Below are 25,169 nucleotides of genomic sequence, written 5' to 3'. Positions count from 1 at the left end.
TCGTCTAGATCAGTGGCTCTCAACCTTTTTTATACAATGGACCAATACTATTATATACCCATGGACCGCAGATTGGGAACCCCTGTGCTAGACTATCAATATTTGAAGATTAGTTTCAAACCATAACTGTTAATAAAGGACTTTCTACATTTCTACAGCGATAAACATCATATCACAAACTTTTATCTTTAATCTATTTATTAGTTGCCTTTTAATGTTTTACATTTTTAAATGGTGTTAGGAGATTTCCGTAGTATTTAAAATATTGCTCACCTCACTTCTTATAAAACTTTCACCACAATTGTTTGTGCAATTAATTGGATACTTCGGACATGTGACGACTTCATGTTCCTTAAACAGAAAAGCATCAATCTGAGCCAATCATGTGCTATTCATATTAAATAATCTTACTTTAAAATGGAGCTCGCCATGTGATTAACTTCAACGTTAGGCCTCACACTTACAAAACGATCAGCATTCAATATGACGTCAGCATGTCCTCCCATATCTGAGCACTGAGTTCCCTGTCCCAGTACACTTCCCTCTGTACTAACCACATTATGATAGTAAGTTATGATAGTGTAAGGTTGGATTTCTAATTTATACCATTTTACCTTAATCGCAAGGTGTAATTGCCTTTGGAGCCCTGTGGGAAGGAGGGAAAACTATCTGGCGTTCTTTGTTTGTTTTATCCAGCAACACTACCAAAAAGATATACAGCGGATTCAGGTTAATTGGGTCTTTGGTTAAATCAGGGCAGCTGCTTATTTGGGCCAACACTTAAAGAACAAAAATTAATCAAGAAAATAACTGGGATTCTTTTCGTTTATATGGGACATAAAATTGCTTAAGTGGGGCAGCAGACTGTTGCCGAACAGTTTCTAACTAATGCCAGTCATCTGCACTTTTGTGGCCATTGGACACAACACTGCGCTTAGAGTGAACAGTTTTAGATCATGACAATTTGTTTTCAAAGATCAGTGATTATTGTCACGAATAGATGACGAGAAATAAGCAGCAACACAATTCAGAACTGTTATGCTCACTGCGGTTTCAAGTATTGAGATTTGGAGATGCCAGAAAATGAAACGATTTCACTACTTCGACAGTTTAGGAACAACAAATTATTTATAAATATCAACAAACAAACATCTTGAAAGCTACAATGAAAATGAAGATTTGGAGGATGCAGTCATTGAAAGGATTGCACAAGGCAGTACGTTTTCTACACCTAGGTGTCTACACTGATTTTGTTCATTTACAATTAAAAGAATGCAGAGCACACGGCATCAATTCCTCCAACAATAACCATTAAGAGCTAATATAGTTTTACAGTACTGTAGTTCTGTTAGTAGTGTTCTAATTTGTTCTGTTTTTTATTTAAATACATAATTTGTTACTCAGTTTGTCTTTTTTATACTTAACTATTTCCATGAAACTTTGGTTAATTGGGGCAGCCACTTTATTAGGTCAAAATGTACTGGTCCCGACATGGCTCAATTAACTAGAATCCACTGTATTTATCCTCAGGGAGGAGAACTCCCCCAATGCTTGCCATCTAAAAGAGGTTTTGTCTGTATAAACTACTTCCCATACCTTTAAAACATTCCAACCTGCTTTACAATTATTTATGACTTTCCTTTGAAGTGGTTACTGTGGCTCTATGGATAAATCCATCTATAATTGAGGGATGTGCATTGATCGAAGTAGAGTATTAATGTCCCCCTTTTTTCTTCTGCCTTGGATCTTTCATGTCAACCCAAGAGGAAAATTTGCCTTGGTTGTAAAGTCTTTTGAGAAAGCAACTATACCTCTCTTTCAATGGAGCACGGTGGCTCAGTCATGGTTATTTTCAGTCTTGGAGCAAGTCCTTCTGAACCTCCTGATTCAGAGTTAAATCACTGACTCAAGGCTCACACAGGGAGAATAGTCACTCAGAGAAGTATTGGGGCAGGAAGAGGAAATGAATATCAAGCCAAATAAATGGAGAGATAAGCACATAGCTGCATATTTGATCTTTTATCGCACAAAATTATGAAGTACCAATGTACCACCCCTCTCCCCCACAAAAGAAAAAGATTATTTTTTTGAATGGAACATTACCTTAATGTTTTTAAAAACTAAAGTCACTTTACAATATTGACAGGCTTCTTCCCTATATTCACACACTGTTTGCAAATGATCAATTAAATCTTTTCTTCGCAAGGTAGCATCGCAACCATTGACGCATGTTACCGTTTCAAACTGACATTTTTTAAGGTGATCCTAAAATGAGAAAATAGCTTGTAAGCATGTCATGGAATTTTGATCTGCTACATAATCTACATTAAATGAAATGAAGTTATCATTGTAGAAAAGTTTTATCCTTTTTAATTTCACCATCAAATACTCCAAAGACACAAAGACTAAGAAATATGTTATACATTCTTTCTTCTGCTTCAGTAGCATGCCTTAGCCTGACTTTAAACCATTAAATTTAAGATAGGTCTCCAGTTAGCAAACAGAGTTGATGGTATTCCAATTTTATACTGTGGGGCATCCAATCATAGGGGAACAAGTGGGTTTGCAATGGTAAGGGTACCTGTGTAACAGAAGAGGAAACACAACATGTCCTCCTAATCCTTAATCAGTGTTGATGGTTTTACTTCACAGAATAAGCCAATTCCAACAGCTGTCAGCTGCCGGTATACTAAGTCTTGGGAAAGCCAGCTGATTGTCATTAAAATTAGTAAAACAATTAAAATCAAGGCAGGCCTCATTATGATATACAATTACAGACCCTCTTTCTATGATTGGCTGCCCACCTTTCAGACTGCTTGATTAAAGTGGAAATGAGTGCCTTTGAAGAGAGGTTCATACCCACTCCAAAATGTTAAGCATTTTAATCATTGAAAGGACTGCAAACCACTTACATTTTCCATGTTTAAAATTTAGCCTACAGCCTCTCAAATTCCTTTTCCAGTAAACAATTTCAACTGTTTGAATGTAATAAAATTTTCAAATTTTTAGCAGATCATGATATCATCTAGGAATACAGAAGTATAATCATCATATTTGTTAATGAATGCCTTCCATTTGAGAGGAGAGATACGAGTATGATATGTAGATTTTGAAGTGGTTTTGAAACAAATGGCAGAATCTTATTGCTGTCTCCAAACATGGATAATCTGCAGATAGTTGTGAAAATTATGAAAGTACTTCCACAGAACTTACCCCTAAACGTCCAAAAGATACAGTTACACTGCAGTCTGGTGCATTTTTACAGTATACCATCAAATTCCACACTTCCCTCTTGCAGCAGTTATCTTTAAATATCTTTAAAAAAACATTTATTAAATTTAGCTGGAAATACTCAAATTTACTGTTATAGAATTAATCAAAAGCAAATAGTCTATGTAATTCCATCTAAATATCAATTTCCTATTGCAGATACAGGTCATTCTGAATAAAGCATTTCACTTGTTCTTAGCTAATCTTTTAATGCTGTATACTGTACAATGCTATATATGTTACCAGCGTATATCTCCAAGATTCAAACAGCAAAACATTTAAGAAACTTCACAAAGGACATCCCTTCCCCATTCAAAAGAGATTTCATTTGAAAGCAGTTACTAACTCATAGATGGCCAAATTATGTAAGGTAAGGGGAGGGGGGAAACATCTATTCCTCAGCACAAGTAGCTATTTTCATTTGCAGATGTAACTATAATAGAATTCAAAATAATTCACTTGATGTGATGCAATTGAAGATTATTGAGGGACAAATTGAGAATCTGTTAATGCTGGAGGATTTTCTCTGAGAACAGATGAGAAACATCAGAAGTTAATAAAGAACAGTGGCCTTATTCTAACTTATCGTTAAGCAGTGCCATGTTCAATGCATTTGATAATCTAAGAATGCAATGTTGGATGTATATTGCAAATATGGAGCATATGATATAGGAGCAGAATAAGGCCATTTGGCTCATTGAGTCTGGTCTGCAATTTCATCATGGCTGATCCATATTCCCTCTTAGCCGTAACCTCCTGCCTTCTCCCCATATGCCTTTGTGCCCTGACTAATTAAGAATCTATCAACCTCTGCCTTAAATATACCCAATGACTTAGCCTCCACGGCTGCCCAGGGCAATGAATTCCACAGATTCACCACTCTCTGGCTAAAGAAATTCCTCCTCACTTCTGTTCTAAAAGGACGCCCCCTATTCTGAGGCTGTGTCCTCTAGTCTTAGACTCCCCCACCATAGAAAAAATCCTCTTCACATCCATTTTATTGAGGCCTTTCAACATTTGACAAGATCCCCCCACCCCCATTCTTCTGAACTCCAGTGAGTATAGGCCCAGAGCCATCAAACACTACTCATATAAGCCTTTCAAACCCGAAATCACTTTTGTGAACCTCATATGAACCCTCTCCAGTTTCAGCACATCCTTTCTTAGATAAAGGGCCCAGAACTGCTCACAATACTCCAGGTGAGGCCTTGCTTGTGCCTTATAAAGCCTCAGTATTACAGCCTTGCTTTTATACTCTAGCCTTCTTGAAATGAATGCTAACATTGCATTTGCCTTCCTCACCACTGACACCATCCGCAAACTAACATTGGGGGAATCCTGCATGAGGACTCCCAAGTTCCTTTGCAAATCAGAGTTTTGAATTTTCTCTCCATTTAGAAAATATTCTACACTTTTATTTCTTCCTCCAAAGCATATGACCATACACCTCCTGACATTGTATTCCATCTGCCACATTTTTGCCCATTCTCTTAATCTGTCCAAATCCTTCTATAGCCTCTCTGCTTCCTCAACAATACCTGCTCCTCCATCTACCTTCACATCGTCCACAAACGTGGCCAAAAAACAATTCAAACATCCAGATCACTGACGTATGACATAAAAAGCAGTCCCAACACAGACTCCTGTGGAACACCACTAGTCACTGGCAGCCAACCAGAAAAGGATCCCTTTATTCATATTCTTTCAGCTCATCAATTAAGATATGCCTTAAAGCCAAACTTTTTAACAAACTTTTAGTTACCCATCTTCCTTCTTTGGTTTGACTTCTGCTATGTTTTGAGGAAAGAGAAGCAGAATAAAGGGAGTAAAGGTAGTAAGGTAGAAGGGCTAAAGTGCGTGTACTTCAATGCAAGAAGCATCAGGAACAAAGGTGATGAACTGAGAGCTTGGATACATACATGGAATTATGATGTAGTGGCCATTACTGAGACTTGGCTGGCACCAGGGCAAGAATGGATTCTCAATATTCCTGGGTTTCAGTGCTTTAAAAGGGATAGAGGGGGGGAGAAAAGGGGAGGAGGGGTGGCATTACTGGTCAGGGATACCATTACAGCTACAGAAAGGATGGGTAATGTAGCAGGATCCTCTTTTGAGTCAGTATGGGTGGAAGTCAGGAACAGGAAGGGAGCAGTTACTCTACTGGGAATATTCTATAGGCCCCCTGGTAGCAGCAGAGATACCGAAGAGCAGATTGGGAGGCAGATTTTGGAAACTGCAAAAATAACAGGGTTGTTATCATGGGTGACTTTAACTTCCCTAATATTGATTGGCACTTGATTAGTTCCAAGGGTTTAGATGGGGCAGAATTTGTTAAGTGTGTCCAGGATGGATTCCTGTCACAGTACATTGACAGGTCGACTAGGGGGAATGCCATACTAGATCTAGTATTAGGTAACGAACCGGGTCAGGTCACAGATCTGTCAGTGGGTGAGCATCTGGGGGACAGTGATCACCGCTCCCTGGCCTTTAGCATTATCATGCAAAAGGATAGAATCAGAGAGGACAGGAAAATTTTTAATTGGGGAAGGGCAAATTATGAGGCTATAAGGCTAGAACTTGCGGGTGTGAATTGGGATGATGTTTTTGCAGGGAAATGTACTATGGACATGTGGTCGATGTTTAGGGATATCTTGCAGGATGTTAGGGATAAATTTGTCCCGGTGAGGAAGATAAAGAATGGTAGGGTGAAGGAACCATGGGTGACAAGTGAGGTGGATAATCTAGTCAGGCGGAAGAAGGCAGCATACATGAGGTTTAGGAAGCAAGATGGGTCTATTGAGGAATATAGGGTAGCAAGAAAGGAGCTTAAGAAGGGGCTGAGGAGAGCAAGAAGGGAGCATGAGAAGGCCTTGGAGAGTAGGGTAAAGGAAAACCTCAAGGCATTCTTTAATCATGTGAATGACGAAAGGATGACAGGAGTGAAGGTAGGACCGATTAGAGATAAAGGTGGGAAGATGTTCCTGGAGGCTGTGGAAGTGAGCGAGGTCCTCAATGAATACTTCTCTTCGGTATTCACCATTGAGAGGGACCTTGAAGACGGTGAGGACATTATCAGTGAGGTTGATGTTCTGGAGCATATTGTTATTAAGGGAGAGGAGGTGTTGGAGTTGTTAAAATACATTAGGACAGATAAGTTCCCGGGGCCTGATGGAATATTCCCCAGGCTGCTTCAAGGGGCGAGGGAAGAGATTGCTGAGCCTCTGGCTAGGATCTTTATGTCCTTGTTGTCCACGGGAATGGTACCGGAAGATTGGAGGGAGGCGAATGTTGTCCCCTTGTTCAAAAAAGGTAGTAGAGATAGTTCGGGTAATTATAGACCAGTGAGCCTTACGTCTGTGATGGGAAAGCTGTTGAAAAAGATTCTTAGAGATAGAATCTGTAGGCATTTAGAGAATCATGGTCTGATCAGGGACAGTCAGCATGGCTTTGTGAAGGGCGGAATGTGTCTGACAAGCCTGATAGAGTTCTTTGAGGAGGTGACCAGGCATATAGATAAGGGTAGAGCAGTGGATGTGATCTACATGGATTTTAGTAAGGCATTTGACAAGGTTCCACATGGCAGGCTTATTCAGAAAGTTAAAAGGCATGGGATCCAGGGAAGTTTGGCCAGGTGGATTCCAAATTGGCAGAAAGCAGAGGGTCGTGGTGGAGTGAGTATATTCGGATTGGAGGGTTGTGACTAGTGGTGCCCCACAAGGATCGGTTCTGGACCTCTACTTTTCGTGATTTTTATTAATGACCTGGATGTGGGGATAGAAGGATGGGTTGGCAAGTTTGCAGACAACACAAAGGTTGGTGGTGTTGTGGATAGTGTAGCGAATTGTTGAAGATTGCAGAGAGACATTGATAGGATGCAGAAGTGGGCTGAGAAGTGGCAGATGGAGTTCAACCCGGAGAAGTGTGAGGTGGTACACTTTGGAAGGATAAACTCCAAGGCAGTGTACAAAGTAAATGGCAGGATACTTGGGAGTGTGGAGGAGCAGAGGGATCTGGGGGTACATGTCCACAGATCCCTGAAAGTTGCCTCACAGGTAGATAGGGTAGTTAAGAAAGCTTATGGGGTGTTAGCTTTCATAAGTCGAGGGATAGAGTTTAAGAGTCGCAAGGTAATGATGCAGCTCTATAAAACTCTGGTTAGGCCACACTTGGAGTACTGTGTCCAGTTCTGGTCGCCTCACTATAGGAAGGATGTGGAAGCATTGGAAAGGGTTCAGAGGAGATTTACCAGGATGCTGCCTGGTTTAGAGAGTATGCAGTATGATCAGAAATTAAGGGAGCTAGGGCTTTACTCTTTGCAGAGAAGAAGGATGAGAGGAGATATGATAGAGGTATACAAGATATTAAGTGGAATAGATAGAGTGGATAGCCAGCGCCTCTTCCCCAGGGCATCACTGCTCAATACAACAGCACATGGCTTTAAGGTAGGGGTTGGGAAGTTCAATGGGGATATTAGAGGAAAGTTTTTCACTCAGAGAGTGGTTGGTGCGTGGAATGCATTGCCTGCGTCAGTGGTGGAGGCAGATTCACTAGTGAAATTTAAGAGATTACTAGACAGGCATATGGAGGAATCTAAGGTGGAGGTGGGGTTATATTTGAGGCAGGGTTTAAGGGTCATCACAACATTGTGGGCCGAAGGGCCTGTACTGTGCTGTACTATTCTATGTTCTATGTTCCTTCTGCCTTTGGGATGCTCTTTAGTCTACTTTTCTATTCATTGGAAGATATATTGCAGTTGCATATAATATGGACAGTGTAACATGTGAGCAGTATAATATGGGCAAGTTACGCGCATATCATCTTATCTCTTGAAAACACTAACTGATTACAGATGTGACATTTCCCCAACTGAATCCATACCCATATTTAGGAATCATGTCTCACAAATATTGAAAGGGTGTGGAAGGGATGCACCAGAATGTTGCCTGGATTGGAAACCATATCTTATGTAGAAAGGTTGAGTGAGCTTGGGCTTTTCCTTTTGGAGCAAAGGAGGATGAGGAGTGACTTGATAGAGGTGTGCATGATTATAAGAGGCACAGAGTGGAGAGCCAGTGCCATTTTCTCCCCAGGAACACAATGGCTAATACCAGAAGATATCCTTTTAAGGTAAGCGGAGAAAAGATTAGGGGAGACACCCTAAGTGGGAATACACTGCCAGGGATGAGAGAGTTACATTAAGGGTATTTAATACGCTTAACCACATGGATGAAAGAAAAATTGAGGGGTGTGGGCTATGTAGGAGGGAGGGTTTAATTTGATCATGGGGTTGGTTCATATCGTTCAGCACAACATCTTGGTTCCTTATTGTGTTACTGTACTCTTTAATGTTTCACGTTCCCTCCTACCCTTTACAACAGTAACTACTTCCGGTCAATACAACAGAGTTCAGGGACCCGTTACCACTAACCCAAAGTGTGACCTTCCGTTCTTAGGCATGGTATATTAGTGTGAGGACACAAAGAGCAGCCAACATCTGCAAAATTATTTCACTGAACTAGCATTTTTCTAAATGACACATACATTTCTCAAAACTGAGTGAACTTATTCTTTCAACAAACAAGAAATGTTTTATTCAATTTTGCAGTACTTCATTGTGAGGAACAAATCTTGAAAATGTACAGCTTTGAATGTGGATTCTTTCAAGAGTATTATTTTTAAGATTATCACCTTATTTCCCCAATCAGAAGAATTTCACGGCTCTGATTAACTTTGTTTTCCCATAAAATGTTTATAACTTTATCTTACCAAATTTGGATGAATCTCTTCATGACCAATAGGACAAAAGCCAATAGGGTTTGACTCTCTAGGAAGCATTTTAAAAACAAAAGAACTAATTAGGTAATAAAATACACAGAATCAATTGTCCACAAGATCAAAAACTTTCCTTGTATAACTTCATGCTATGCATGGTTTTACTGTTTATACCTCCACAAAATGATCGTATATAATCAATTCTATGATTTTAAACCACCATAATTAATTAATAGTATAGAACAGGCGTTCCCAACCTTCTTTATGCTATGAACCAATACCATTAATCAAGGGGTCCATTGACTCCAGATTGAGAAACCCTGGTATAGAATTATGCACCATACTGTCCCACCATTGAGCAGATCTACGTGAAATGTTGTCACAGGAAAGCAAAATCCATCGTGGGAACCCCCCCCCCCCCCCCACCCAGAATATGCTCTCTTCTCGCTGCTGCCATCGGAAAGGTGGTACAGGAGCCTCAGGACTTATACCAGAAGGTTCAGTAACAGTTATTACCCCTCAAACATCAGCATTTGAGCCAGTGGAGATAAGTTCGCTTGCACCATCACTGAACTTCTCCTAAAACCTATAGACTCACTTTCAAGGACTCTTCATCACATGTTCTCAATGGTTGCTGCTTGCTTGTTTGTTTGTTTATTCATTCATTTGTACAGTTTGTTGTCTTTTGCATACTGGTTGAAGAGCCCAAGCCAGTGTGGTCTTTCATTGATCCTACCATGGTTATTATTCTATTATGGATTTATTCCCGCAAGAAAATGAATCTCCGGGTTTTATATGGTGGCACATATGTACTTTGATAATAAATTTATTTTGAATTAATATTTAATAATCCTATAACATTTAAAACAAAATCAGAGTTTTTGGATGTATTCAACTATTTTGGCTACAACTTGTCATCACCGAATGAGCCATCTGTCACCAAGAAAAGGGGAAAAACAAATGTCTCTGTTCCTGTATGTGATGAAAGAGTAAAGGCATTTACTCTTAAATTCTGGAATTAAATACACCAAAATTATATAGTACCTAAGAGCAAAGAGCAGATTTCTAATAGAGTAACTTTTAAAAAATGTATTTACAGGATAAGGCACAGCTGAGCATTTTTGTCCAGTTTTACTTTGAATGGTAATTATAGTCAAAGAGTCATACACTACAAAATCAGGCACTTCAGCTCACTGAAACCATGGCCATGTTTTTGCCTGTCTTAACACCATATTCTTCTCTACCTTGCTCTACAAGTGCCTGCCTTATTGCCTCTTAGACACAACTGCATTTGATTCCGCCTCCACCTCTGGCTGCGTACTGTACTCCTCCAGGTGAAAATAATGCTCAGTGTTATTGAGTGGGCGGTGGATTTCAGGACTTAAGTGATGATGAAGAGACAGCAATGTAATTCCAAGCCAAATGCGATGCAGCATAAAGCAGGCTACAGTCAGCCTGTGCCCATATACTTCTTGATTATGACATTCTTGGCTAGGGTAAGTGAACTCAGTTTAGTGTTTGTGAGTAGCATTTCATAAATGTCACAGATTGCAGCCACCATAGTTCAGAAGTGGGGAGAGAAAGGTTTTGGTTTGGATAGGGTGCAAATGAAATGGACCGCTTTGTCCTGAACTTTCTGCATTATTGCCAGAGTTAAACTCACCAAGGCAAATGAAATAAAACAGCTATAAAAACTGAAAATATTGTAAACACACAGCTAGCTCTATTGATTATTTCCAGCAGTTTCTATTTTTATTTGAGACCGTCAACTTCTCTGTCTTGTTGATTTTCAGTACCCCACCATATTTCTGAAGTGCATTGTAGAAAGGCTTGCGAGGTCAGGAGATCAGCATCACTGTGGGATATTCAGCCTCTGAACTGCTCCTGAAGTCACAATATTTATTGACAGGTCCAGTAAAGTTGTTTGAACCCCTCCCCTCAGGTGATTGTTAGAGGTCAACATTATGTCAAGGATAAATGACTGGACCCTCTCCTATTGAAGATGATCACTAACTAGCACTTGTGCAGTGGAAATACCAACCTACTAACTTGTACATGAATTTTACTCAGTGATGGTGCACTACTTCGTTTTTGAGGGGATTGTGAAAAGAATGGAATATTATGCATTCATCAGCAAATTGCAGCACCGATGTGGAAATTCAGATAAGTGGAAATGGATATCAATGATGATGTTAATACTTACATTAAATCTGCAATACAGTTTTCACAAAATCGATGCCCACATCCAGTCTGGTAAGGATTACATAGAACAAAGGAGCAAGTGACACATTTGTACCGATCTTCTAGTGGTTCCACAAATTGAAGATTTAATCCATCCTGATGAGGGTCAAACCCTAAAGACAGTGATGTGTTGGAACTATCTTGACGAATAAACACACTTGATCTGACACCAGGAATTTCTTTGGAGGCCATCAGTGTTCTGTTGCTCAACAAACCTAAAGAGTGTTTAAAAGATTATTAATAGAATGTAAATACAATCTAAAATTGATTCAATAACTGTTAAAGTTTTGTTGTCAGGAACGTCTTGCAAGGAAATCTCACAATTCCCAAGAATTAAAAGTTACACATTATGGAAGTCAATTTAACATGATTCTATGGAGGAGCCTCCATTCATACATACATCATTAAACTGTAAGTAGTATCAATCCATTTCAAATATGGTATTTACATAACATTGGGACAAAACTCCTAAAAGGGCTAAATGGTTTAATTTATGCAATAGGTAATATGTTCAACAAGTTTCTTCCAATGCCCTAACAAGTTCTGTACACACACTGGAAAACTCCTTCATGAAAGCCATTTAGAACAGTTTGATTCATCTCAATGAAGGTATAAATTGATCTATTATAATAGTTTTTCTTGTTCCTGGGTTAGGGAAGTGTGAAGTTCCCAGTGTGTTAGACTTCAGCTGAAAATTTCCTTCGAGCTCCTCCCCTCTCTACATCAGTAACCTCACTCATTAACTGAAGTTTGTTTCAACTGAACAATGCCTGTCCATCATCTTAAAAACCATATCCAGCATCTCTCCCAGTCTTTACAATTTAAAATAAATTTAATTCCGCCATTCACAACAAACAAACTTTCAGGTTGCCAACCACTCCAAGAATATTCTCTGCACATAGTCTTTCAAAAAAGTTTCCAACTAAACCCTCTGGCACTAATTGTAACAGTTTTGTAAAGATCCAGAGGTTATTTACAGCACTCTTTCACCTTGTCTAGTCCCTAAAACGACATCCGCCAGTAACTCTACCCAGAAATCTGAAAGGCTGAATAAGTATTATTAGTTCAAGTGAGGAGAGGAGCACAAGTACATTTTCATTTAATGGTAACTATCATTGCATTATTAGAACTTTTCCATTTTCTTGATTTCAAAACTCTCACACAAAATAGCAAGTGGCCTACCTAGGATTTTATTTACTTAAAATGCTTCTTCTTGATTCTGTTGAGATCAAAAATCACTTCTTCTTGGATCATCAATGTTGTTTCATGTCACTTAGGAAATTCAACTGGGCTCTTCTGGACGTCAGTCACACTGCACCCTGCTGTATTAGTCACATCAGGAATACATGGGATGAATGGTCCTTCTGATCTGCTGCAAGGGAACTAGGACCTTATTGTCCTGGGGGCACCCTGGGCAATATAGAGCAAGAAGCCTGCCAAATAGGTTAATTACCAACTTTCATCCATCAGAACTAGTTTAGATGGTAATTGTGGTCAGCATGGAATAGTTGTTCTGAAGAGCCTGTTTCTATTTCTCTAACTCTAGGCCTACTTCTACAGAGCAGCCTCCTTACCTTCTGCCTCCCTCTCCCGAATTACCACCTGTTCTTTTCACTCCCAATTCCACGATTCAGCAACCACACAAATTTCAGACCCTAATCATCACCAACCACATAGTCTCCCTCTACCACCATCAATCCTAATCTCTGCAACAGGAATACCAATTTCTCATCTGTTCCATCACTCCCCCACAATCCCACATACAAAATGTCAAACCCAATCCCAATCTCCACATTTCATTCAAACTGTATGTCTCCATTATACCGCCCACTCCCAAACACAACAAGGACCCAAATCAACTTATACAAATCTGAAATGAAATACAACTACTCAGCACAAACTAATGCTCCCAGTCAGTGATCTCGCAAATACAGATGTTTCCCCAACTTGCTGGATATTTTCAGCTTCCATTACAGACCTCGGCCCCATCCTCCAAAAGATGCACTGTGCAGCCTATTTTTGATGCTGAAATATGCAGCATTCTATCAGTTGGCCTTGGGTGTGTGAAGATTTCAGAATTACCAGTGAATGAAACAGTCCTCATCACCTTGCTGCTGGGCTCATGTAGCATACTAGTATTTAAGAGAGCCAGAAAGAAACAGTGGAATAAATATTGAAGCAGTAAAATGGATTCAACAGTGGCTGGATGGGAGATGCCAGAGAGTAGTGGTGGATAACTGTCAGGATGAGGCCGGTGACTAGTGAAGTGCCTCAGGGATCTGTACTGGGTCCAACGTTGTTTGTCATATACATTAATGATCTGGATGATGGGGTGGTAAATTGGATTAGTAAGTATGCAGATGATACTAAGATAGGTGGCGTTGTGGATAATGAAGTAGGTTTTCAAAGCTGGCAGAGAGATTTAGGCCAGTTAGAAGAGTGGGCTGAAAGATGGCAGATGGAGTTTAATGCTGATAAGTGTGAGGTGCTACATTTTGGTAGGACTAATCAAAATAGGACATACATGGTAAATGGTAGGGCATTGAAGAATGCAGTGGAACAGAGTGATCTAGTAATAATGGTGCATAGTTCCCTGAAGGTGGAATCTCATGTGGATAGGGTGGTGAAGAAAGCTTTTGGTATGCTGGCCTTTATAAATCAGAGCATTGAGTATAGGAGTTGGGATGTAATGTTAAAATTGTACAAGGCATTGGTAAGGCCGAATTTGGAGTATTGTGTACAGTTCTGGTCACCGAATTACAGGAAAGATGTCAACAAAATAGAGAGAGTACAGAAAAGATTTACTAGAATGTTACCTGGGTTTCAGCACCTAAGTTACAGAGAAAGGTTGAACAAGTTAGGTCTTAATTCTTTGGAGCGTAGAAGGTTGAGGGGGGACTTGATTGAGGTATTTAAAATTATGAGGGGGATAGATAGAGTTGACGTGGATAGGTTTTTTCCATTGAGAGTAGGGGAGAATCAAACAAGAGGACATGAGTTAAGAGTTAGGGGGCAAAAGTTTAGGGGTAACATGAGGGGGAATTTCTTTACTCAGAAAGTGGTAGCTGTGTGGAACGAGCTTCCAGTAGAAGTGGTAGAGGCAGATTCGATATTGTCATTTAAATTAAAATTGGATAGGTATATGGACAGGAAAGGAATGGAGGGTTATGGGCTGAGTGCAGGTCGGTGGGACTAGGTGAGGGTAAGCGTTCGGCATGGACTAGAAGGGCCGAGATTGCCTGTTTCCGTGCTGTAATTGTTATATGTTTATACAAGAACTTCAGTTAAGATGAAGATGATAGATGAGGGAAGGACAGTGGATGTTGTACACATGGAATTTAGTAAAGCATTTGAAACATTCCTAATGTTAGGGGTAATACAAGGGGGAACTGCTTTACTCAGAGAGTAAAGAAGTTTAAATTTAATTTTTTTTCTTTTCTGTGCTTCTGTTTTACATTTTTGTATTAAAGCCAACTTGGTATTCCCCTTTTTTAGTACCACTTAAAGCAGGGTTTCCCAACCTTGTTTACGCCATGGACCAATACCATTAAGCAAGGGGTCCCTGTGTCCTGCATTGGGAATCCCTGACTTGAAGGGAAAATGACAGACAAGTTAAATTATGAATTGTGTATTTCAGCATTTAGGAATCTATTTCAGTATCCCCTTGCACTTACTGGTACACTCCACAATAAACACAAATTAACCATCCCTTTCCTTCAATTTAAACCTATGGTACCCACCTGTACTTTGCTATAACCTCTATTGTACACAGTTATTTCCTCGGCCATTCTATGTATCAAGAATATAAAATTAGCACATTTGGTAAGAACTAAAATACAAAAATGAGGTAAAAACATAGCAGGTATGTTGGTATTTCTAAAGAACAAAATAGTAGAAGTAACTTTGGGAGAGAAACTTTCATGAACTCACTTTTATGCTAAAATCAGACATTGTTTATGACCATGGGGTTAAGCCAAAGATCAGATGTGGTCTCAGCATAGCCCATCTGGTTTAGGGAGATGGAACTACCGCTATAACATTATCATTAGCTATCGACATACATAGTAACGAATTAAGTAGTTGTATTTAATTTTCCCCCCATCTCTGATGGTTGGCAATTGTCCACCATATGGCTATTGGGATGCTGCAATGGACTTCGATACCATTAGGTTAGCTTTGACTTGTACCATTCCTAATAACCACCCAGTGACTCACTAGTAGAAGAAATATGTGTATGTGTGTATGTGTGTGTGTGGGGGTGGGGAAGAGGGTGATTTGGCATTAACAACAGTTGCTTCTGTGATGAAACGTTTTCTTTGCGGTTCATCATTAAAACTTCAGTTTCTTCATTATGAATTTTAAGTTCAGTGGACGGGGTGGCCCGTAAATCCAGACAGAGATAAATCGATGTGTCCTGGGACATTCTGTATATTACCATAACCCGCTGAACGTCCATTACCTATTTGCCTAAAACCGTACCCAAGTCCCGGCCTCCCTTCTCCCACCCAGGTTTACGAGGCAGATCACGACGGGATTATGCGGTTAACCTTTTCAAATAGTTTTCACTGAAAGAATTGTGCCCGAAACCAGTGTAATACTGCAAAAACTACTTTAAAAAGATACCAATCTGCAGATCTTTAAAAGAAAAAGTGACGGCTGTTCACATTTCCTCTAAGTATTTTTCCTTAATATCATTTCCAATAATTAATAATTTATTTTTTCCCTAAATAAACGCCTAAGTCCCGAAAACCACAATTTTAAGACTTTAACTCGGGAAAAAACGCTTCCTTGTTTCTACCCTCCACCCCACTATGGAAAGATGTGTTTATTTTGAAAGTCAACATGTACTGCAATTGGCCAAAGCCCACGTGAGGGCTGGGTAGGAAGCGCGTACACACTCGCCAGCAGTCGGGGGCCGACTGCATGAAATGATCGGAAATCCCCGTGCTCTCCGCCCAATCCCTGGAAGCCGCAGCGTCACCACATCCGCAGCACCATCAGCAAAAAACTCAATCCAAGCAGCGACGAGTTCGGTCGCAGCATGAAGGCCACCTATCAAACTCTGCTACAGTTCAGATAGCTGGAAAACCCAATTCACCTAGTTGTCAACGCCAGCCAAAACAGCAGGAAGGAGTCAAGAACACTTCACGCTCACAGCGTTTATATTACAGAGGTTGCAGATTATTATTGGCTACTACTTGGAACATAGCAGGTTTCAACCAGACTGAAAATAAAAACAAAAATACAGGTTTATCTAAATTCCCGTAATTCAATAAAGTGTTCTTCAGAAACACTGGAAGATATTCCAGAGCATTTTCTTGAATAGGATATTTACTGAGAAAAGTTGTCACCGTTAAATTGTATGTGGCATTCACAACGCTCAAGTTATCCATGACTCCTGTTTAGGTAGTTTGTGTAGAGTACTGATGATGAAAATGGCAAGCTGTTGTTGCCGTAACAAGCAGTGATCAATTCTGAAAGAGTAAGAGCGAGCTTTTCTGCACAGAAATGAACTTGCGAAGTAATACTGGGACTAACGATTCCAGTAAAAAGCATGATAAAACAATTAATATTCGCTCTCTTTTTACTCAGCAAACCTCATAGTAATTACCAAATTGCAGTGCAATGTGGAATCTATAATTACGGTATTGCCGTTCGGATTTAATCCCTTCTCCAAAGTATACGGCGCTCTTTGCAACTTCCTCCAGTGGAGTGGGGGGGGGGGGGGAGAGGGGTGGATCATTTGAATTTATGGTATTGGCCAGTTGCAGAGAGAGTGTGTGTGAGAGAGAGTTCATCAGAAATATTCCAAATCTGGATATTAAAATGTAAACATCTATTTTACAGAAGTTAATGATTTTTGTTTCTTCCTTAATATTGCCAAATTCTAGTTTTCTAGTGTTTCAGAAATATAATTTTCCTTCTAGTTTACTGTGTATGAGAATTCTACTGATACCAGCATTAAATGTCGGAAACTTGGAAATTCTCACCCGAGCAACAATTAAATCTGAGTGGGGAATGTGACAGGTCAATTCTGAGCATTATTGCTTTGCAACTGATTGCAATTCTTCTGCCTTATTCTGACACCATCTACTGCTGCATGGTCATAAAGAGATTATGCTACTAGCACCATCAAGTCTTACTCATTTACTTGCCATTCGTTTGCCTGGAATAATAGATTGTGCCATGATAAAATCCAGAGTTGTGGGTACATCATTTTTAAAATTTCTATTTTGATAATTTATCAGCAAAACAAATTAATATTGATAATAAATAGGTATAAATATATGTATTTAGATTATAATTTTAAATCTTAAATCTTATATCTTGATGAATTACAGTATTATTGTAAAACCTGTGAACATTGTGTTCAACTTCCTGTGGGTTTATAAGCAAACAACTTTATTTTAAAGCTAATAGTGCTATAGCAGAGTTGCAAACATCCCAACTCCAGGCTTATAGACTGCAAGAAATACAGAAACTCTGCTGAGTTCCTCCAGCATTTTGCGTGTGCTGCTTGGGTTTTCAGCATCTCCAGTTTTTCTCTTGTTTGTCAAGGATGAGACCTCCTTTTCCCAAAAAATATTGAAGGCTTACTGAAGGGTAGTTTTGTCTACTTAAGTCATGGGTTACATTGTTTTATGTTAGGGTGAAGTTACAAACATGTACAGTATCATAATTTGTCTCATAACCTAACGTACATACATTTCAGAAATAAAGCAGCTTTTTTTTCTACATTTGAGTCTTGCAATTTTGATGCTATCTTTCTAAAATATCCCATTAAGTTATTTTTGAAATATATTTGGTTAGGGACAGAGAGAGTTATTTGAATATGTAAATGCTGCTGAGTCATCTTGATAAAGAATGCATTGTGTGAATTGTGCATAAACAAGATGGGTTGCATATGATAGGCGCATTTGCAGAGGTTGTTTGGGGGTGGTGCAAGACCAAATCACATTTCTCATGCACCACAGGAGCACTCCAACTCATAAGGGATGCATAAAATAATTCAATAAGCAGTTTTAGCTACCTTGATCAGTTTTCTGTCGCCTATGGAATTGAATAAAGCCTCTGTGGTGCCAGCTCCAACTAATCTCTATATTAAATTTGCAAAATCCATACTAATTCCTGGCATGAAATTAAGTTAACTTTTGCTGGTATTAGCAAATGAGTAAGGCTACCAATCTTTATCTTGCCTCACTAACACCAGATGAAGGAAAAGCAAACAAATTCAGTTAAATCCAAAGTTAAACTTTCAAGTCTTGGATTGCCTTCAATGTAACAAAATCAAAAGTGCCACATCAGGAATGCAATCAGACAAAATTTGACACTTTTTAAAGTTAGATTGATGCATCCACTTGGTTGCCACACTTTAGGAAATACGTGATTTACCAGAATGATTCCAGTGCTCATCCAGCTGAGCATGAAGAAGCTGGAGTTGTTCTTAGAGCCAAGGAGTTGCTGGGAAATTTGATAGCAGTATATGATATTACAATAGGTTTATACCACGGATCAAAAGCTGTTCCAATTAAGTTGCTGGCATAAGTACTAGAGGCAATATATTTTAGGTCTGAAGGGAAAGGATGTTGAGTAGTGTTCTTAATCAATGAAAATATCACAGTATAGTGCAGATATAGTGGATACTAATGTAAAATCAATCTGGGTGGAAATACTGAGTAACTGGGGAAAGGATACATGGATGGGAGTAATCCACAGGCGTCCAAATTGTGGTTTATCAATAGGCCAAAGCATAAATGGGGAACTATCAAGTACATGCATGAAGGGAACTAGAGAGACCTTAGTCTACATCCAGTGGCCATCTTATTAGGTACATGAATGTACCTAATAAAGTGGCCACATGGGTGGAACCCAGTATGTTTTCTTCCACTGCTGTGGCCCATCCACTTCAAGGTTCAAGGTGTGTGTGTGTTCAGAGATACTCTTCTGCACACCACTTTTGTAACTCATGATTATCTTAGTTACTGTTGCCTTCTTCTCAGCTTGAACCAATCTGGCCATTCTCCTCTAAACTCTATTAATAACAAGCCATTTTCACCCAGAGAATCGCTGTTCATTATTTTTTGGGGTGTTTTTTTTTGCACCATTCTCTGTAAACTCAAGAGAAACTTACTATTCTCCGTTTTACCACCCTCTAACCCCTCTTGGTATAGGGCTGGTAAAAACATCTCAGCTAAATCAACGCTGGACTCATTTAAACTGGCGCCTGTCTCTGCTGCTTTTCTGGCCATGCTTCGAGTTACTGCGTAGGCGGGATTAACTTCAGAAACTATGGGCGGGTCCTCAGTCCTGGTAGGCTTGCTAGTCAGCTTCACTGCTGGGTACATATCCCCACCTGCTAGGTCGTTCCCGAGCAAGACATCTACTTCCAGAAATCAGCAGTTTCTGAGATACTCAAACCACCCCATCTAGCACCAACAATCATTCCATGGTCAATCATTTCTTCCCCATTCTGATGTTTATTCTGAACAACAACTGAACCTCTTGATCGTGTCTGCATGCTTTTATTCATGGAGTTGCTGCCACATGATTGGCTGATATTTGCGTTAATAAGCAGACACACCGGTGTATCTAATAAAGAAGCCACTGAGTGTATATATTGACTGATCAATCCAAATTGGGAAGAGTATCACATAAGAAGAAATTCTTGAGAGCGAGGAACATTTTAGAAATGGGCAGCAAAGGACTAAAAATTCAGAAGGAGGATACTAGTTTTTAGAGAAAAAACTTCTTCCCCCTTCCATTCCAGTCCTGATGAAGGGTCTTGGCCCAAACCATCAATTCCTCCCCATGGATGCTGCCTGACCTGCCGAGTTCCTCCAGCATTTTGCATACGTTAGTGAGAATGGTCAGAGTGAACTCAATCAATTATTTTAAAAGGGAATTGAAAAGACAGGAAATAAACATGTGGGGAAGTGGGACTGACTGGATTGCTCTGGAGTTGGCATGCACTATGTGTCAAGTGGCTTCCTTCTATGCTGCCTTGATGCTATCACATATGAAACAACAGCTGGCAAAGAAGGAGTGGGTGTTGGCAAATAATTCATAACAATTCACTGAGCAAAGTCAGTTAAGTCAGAAAACAGACTAAAGAGGACATAAAACTACAGCAACTTATCCAGATAATAGCAGAGTAGCATCTTATAAAAATGCAGTAAATGATTGATGGTTTATGATGAATTATGTGCAGATCAAACAACCTCAGTCACTTACTAAAGCGTCATCACTAGGTTTGACTAATGGGAGACTTGTCCAATTATCTTCACCCTGGCCAGCTCAAGAGCAACCAATAATTTAAGAAACACCTGAAGGATAGAGGGAGGTTAAGGAGGGCATATCAGGATTTAAGCCCTAGAAACTGATGGCTAAGGATCAATGAATGAACAGTTTATGTCACAGCAAAATGTCACAGAATTTTTGTAAGTTTTCAGAACTGGAGGAAGCTGCAGAGATAAGAACAGGTGAGTCGGAGCAGGATCTGAAAGCAATGATGAGAAATTTAAATTTGTTTAATAGGCAAACTAAAACTCATCACTGATTGCAAGGTGATTGAGAAGTTTATCAAAAAATTCAAAAGACAATAGAGACAAAAATCTACCTTGTTATGACCTTGCACCTTATTGTCTACCTGCAATGCACTTTCTCTATAACTGTATCAGTTTATTCTGTAATCTTTTATTGTAAACTGTTGTACTGAATGGTCTGTACGGATGAAAAACAAGTTTTTCACTGTACCTCATTATGTGTGAGAATAGTAAACCTTTTTACCAATACTGGGCAAATTCTATTGTGTTATTATGAATTGATAGAGCTGAATATCCATTTTTCTTATTTTTAATAATTTTATTTCTTCTTATTTTTGATTGCAATGAATTTCAAATTAGAAGTAAAACTGATTCCTTAATAAACTATGACGACAAAAAGTTGGTTTTCCCATTAAAAGGGTGAAGATGTGACTGGGTACCCCAATCACTTTGGCATGTACATTCCCATAGTGTTGATTAATATATTAAAGGGAATTAACAACTGAAGTGGCAATTGGACTCCTTAACATCTATGTACTGTAAGCATGGACATTTCATGAAAGATTAAGAGTAACCCCCATTTGTAACAACTAGACTTGGGTCGGCCTGATAGGAAATTCCCTCTCCTTCACTTGGTCAGCTAAACCAGTAGACATTAGAGAAACTGCCAGAAACAGTATTTTATTTGAACATGGAAGTACAGGAAATGGAGTTCTCTTCCCAAATTAGCATTGTGACTCTACTGGCCTTCACTCACACTTCCTTGATTATCTCCTTTCCTTAATGTGCAGCCAGCAATCTACCTGTAAACTGATGATGCAATAGGTACAAGGACACAAGTTTGAGTTAATCCCTGAATTTACACACAAGCCAATTCCTAGGCCATTGCTTATTCAATGAAGATTGACTCACTGTGATATGATTTTGCTGTTTTAAATGTTTCACATGGTTTTTACTGTTTATAACTGGTAGGATTGGAAGATCTAATTCCAGATAATATTTGAGAATAGGTTTGTACACAACACTCTTAGATGATAACAAACTAAACATCAAATCTTTTTTCTTATAAACACGAGAAAGTCTGCAGATGCTGGAAATTCAAAGCAACACACACAAAATGCTGGAGGAACTTTAGCAGGCTGGGCAGCATCTATGGAAAAGAATAAACAGTCAAAGTTTCAGGCCAGGAACCTTCTTCAGTCCAGAAGAGGGGTCTCAGCCTGAAAAGTTGACTGAATACTCTTTTCCATTGATCCATAACTGGTTTTGTTCCCAGCACTACCCCTGAAAGCAAGTTCCAGGCACCAGCACTCCCTGGTTGGGGGAAAAAACTTACCCCACCCAACTGCTTTAAACATTCTAGATCTCACCAGAACACTGTCCACTAGTATTCCTGAGAATAATGCTATCCATGCATTTCATACTGTATTAACCTTTTACCACATCTGCCCTCAGCTCCAGTGCTCCAGAGAAAACGTTTCAAGTTAGTTCAATCTTTCCTTATAGTTAATACTCTCTGATCCAGTCAGCAACTGAGTGAACTTCTGCACCTTCTCCAAAGCCACAATGTCCTTCCTATAGTCACGCAATGACAGATGATCACCTGACTCAAAATGTGACCTCACCAAAGTTTTCTACAGCTGCAATATGACTTCTTGACACTTGTACCTAACACCCTCACAGATGAAAGCATTTTTTCTTTATCACTCTAATTGTGTGGCCTCTTTTACAGACTGCAAAATCCTTCTGAAAATTATTGCTCCTAAGGGTCCTGGAACTTGCTTTCAGGGGTAGTGCTGGGACAAAACCAATTATGGCATATGAGAAGCATTTAGACAAGCACATGAGCATGCAAGGAATGGAGGGATATGGGTCATATGTAGTTGGATAAGTTTAGTTTTAATTTTACTTGATGGGCAGCATAGACATCGTGGGGCATCCTGTTCCTGTGCTGTACCTTTATATTATATTGAAGAATTGAGCATGTGAGGGTAAATTCTGGAAAAAAGTAAACATACCAGGATTAAACTCTATCTGACAATTCTTTGCTCACATTTCCAACTATCTGAATATCCCACTGACATCTTGGACAGCCTTCCTCACTATACACAACTCTACCAATTTTTGTGCCAACCACTAACTTACTAATCAGTCCATTTCAAGCTCTGATCCATGAGGAACGCCACCTCCAATCAGAATGACATCCCTCCATCATGGCTCTCTGTCTTGTGAAGCCAAGCAATTGTGAACTCACTACCAAGTCGCCAATGATAGAGCATGCATCTTAATCTTCCAGATCAGGTCTAGCAACAAATAATGCCCATTGGTAACGAATTATATCAGCTGTGCAGACTAACTGGACTAGCAGATCCCATGATCTTGCTGAATAATTCACATTCAACAACGAACCTTGGGAGTAACAGTAAATTTTCCTGTGACCTAGTCTGCTCGCTACTTCAGTTCACATCTTAACCGGTAGCTAATACAGGTTGAGCACCCTTATCCGAAATGCCTGGGGCCCCGAAGTGTTTTAGATTTTTGATTTTAAAATATACAATGAGATAGCTTAGGACGGCCATCCTTTCCAACTGTCAATTTATGTGCTGCTGGTAAGCAGTCTTTGCCTCACATCTGTTCATCACTAACAGTAAAAATATTTCATGTCATTAATATAATGAATATATAACGTATGAAGGGTAAAAAAAAGGCAGAACGGCGGCATCGGGAGAATACCTGAATCAGCTGTTAAACTACACTAAACAGCAACAGACTTTCAGTCTTCACCTACCATGATGCCGTGTTCTGATTAAAATGTTACAGTATGTTTTATGTAAGGTATAAAACAATTAGCTTTGTTGACTTTTTCTGGCGCAAGAATTGCGCGATCAGCAAACGCTTTAAAAATTTGATGCTGTGCCATTTCTTAAATTTCTGCAACAAGCCTGCTGAATATTCACAATTACCTTCATTTGTCAGTTCATTTTGATAGATCTTTGCTTGTTTCATGGTCAGCATACCGTTAAGCGGCATATGCTCACTCCGACGCTGACGCTATTCATTAAGATCTTCCTTTTTCGTTTTATGCAGCGTTTTTCTAATTGTCACCAGCTTCTGTTCATTACACACGAGGTTACTTTTCAGACCTGTCTGTCGCCTGGGAACCTTCCCAGCGCCTTGTGGAATTTTCCATTTATGACGCCATGCCAGCGCTCAAAAAAATCAGATGTCGGAGGTTTTTGGATTTTGGAATTTCGGACGGGGGGCGGGGTACTCAACCCGTATTATAGTGGGAAATAAACGGGCAAGCCCAATATACAAATGGACACCACCAATTGCAATCTCTAGATTTCTGATAAACATATTTCAATATAGTTTCCCTTCACTTAAAGCATTTTGGTAGACTCAAGTTATACAGTAAAAATGAATGTGTTAATTGTGATATCTGGAAATAGCATCGGTACTGTGATTACCAGTGTATAAGGAATTTTCTAGTGCCAATCACCAACTTCAAGGTTAATGTAAATGGTGAGGGGGGGTCAGCCAGTTCCACTAAACGGAAAAAATGATGGCTCTGTCCGAGGTCAAAGTATAAGCCAATTTGCACAGAGCATTTCTATAATGAAAAAAATTCACAATAAACATAGCATTGCTCGGAGAGTGCTGATCCGCGCCATTTTAAAGGCGAATGAGATCCCCGAGAGCTGAGCTGTCCCCGAATTCCACTCCAGCAGTTTAAGAGCTACAATGTGTAATAATTGTTCCATGTCTGGAACTAATAGGTTTCTCCTGAAATTCGCCAGTGAAGTCGGGATGATGTTGTTCACATCAAGATCAGATCGCCAGCATTCAGCAGCAATCCACTTCTCACTATGATCCAATGGGTCCCGGACCCGAGTCCCTCTTACCTTACGCATGCGGTCGAAACGGGCTCGGGCTGAACTCAGTACGCCGCCCAGCACTCCGAAGGCACGATCACACATTGTTTCAGGAAGTATCACATCCTCTTAACATTTAAAACGAAACTGACTGTAAAAGGAGAGACACGACCACGGTCTACCTCTAGATTTTGAGTTGGCTTTTTTTACTTTCGCCTTTTAACTGTACATAAAGCCACAGTATTACCATCTGTCAATAAATCATATTTGCATTACCGTCAAATGTTGCCATTATGGATCTTGACGCCGCATATTCAAATGAGCCACTATAAGCGTGTCTTGTTAATATTCCTTCCCTCTGTTAGGAGAGGCTCACAAAGCAAGGCCACTAATGAAGAACACAAATGTAATCTGAATTAGGTGGTTTCCACTATTAATTTGCATGTGCATTTATAATAGAACCAAAGAC

At 39.6% G+C, this 25,169-nt stretch overlaps 1 protein-coding gene across 4 annotated transcripts in view; it reads right to left on the bottom strand.

The window, feature by feature from the left end:
* The window catches only part of LOC140730413 (TNF receptor-associated factor 5-like), a 42,329-nt gene extending 17,160 nt beyond the window's left edge, over window positions 1-25,169 (bottom strand). For 2 of the 4 annotated variants that reach the window (XM_073050765.1, XM_073050767.1), the window contains exons 1-6: window positions 23,789-23,937; window positions 11,246-11,498; window positions 9,037-9,094; window positions 3,214-3,315; window positions 2,104-2,265; window positions 274-351 (exon numbers count right to left, since the gene is read on the bottom strand). In XM_073050765.1, the coding sequence (XP_072906866.1) occupies window positions 274-351; window positions 2,104-2,265; window positions 3,214-3,315; window positions 9,037-9,094; window positions 11,246-11,498; window positions 23,789-23,855 (720 nt within the window). In that variant the 5' untranslated portion in view covers window positions 23,856-23,937. Of the gene's footprint in view, window positions 1-273; window positions 352-2,103; window positions 2,266-3,213; window positions 3,316-9,036; window positions 9,095-11,245; window positions 11,499-23,788; window positions 23,938-24,730; window positions 24,944-24,976 lie in introns of those variants that run through there. The other 2 variants (XM_073050768.1, XM_073050769.1) reach the window with 2 other exon arrangements.

This window comes from Hemitrygon akajei, chromosome 7 (genome assembly GCF_048418815.1).
Source record: "Hemitrygon akajei chromosome 7, sHemAka1.3, whole genome shotgun sequence".
NCBI classification, from domain to species: Eukaryota; Metazoa; Chordata; class Chondrichthyes; order Myliobatiformes; family Dasyatidae; genus Hemitrygon; species Hemitrygon akajei.
Note: the sequence above shows the minus strand (reverse complement) of the source record. Positions and strands in the feature narration are given on the sequence as shown.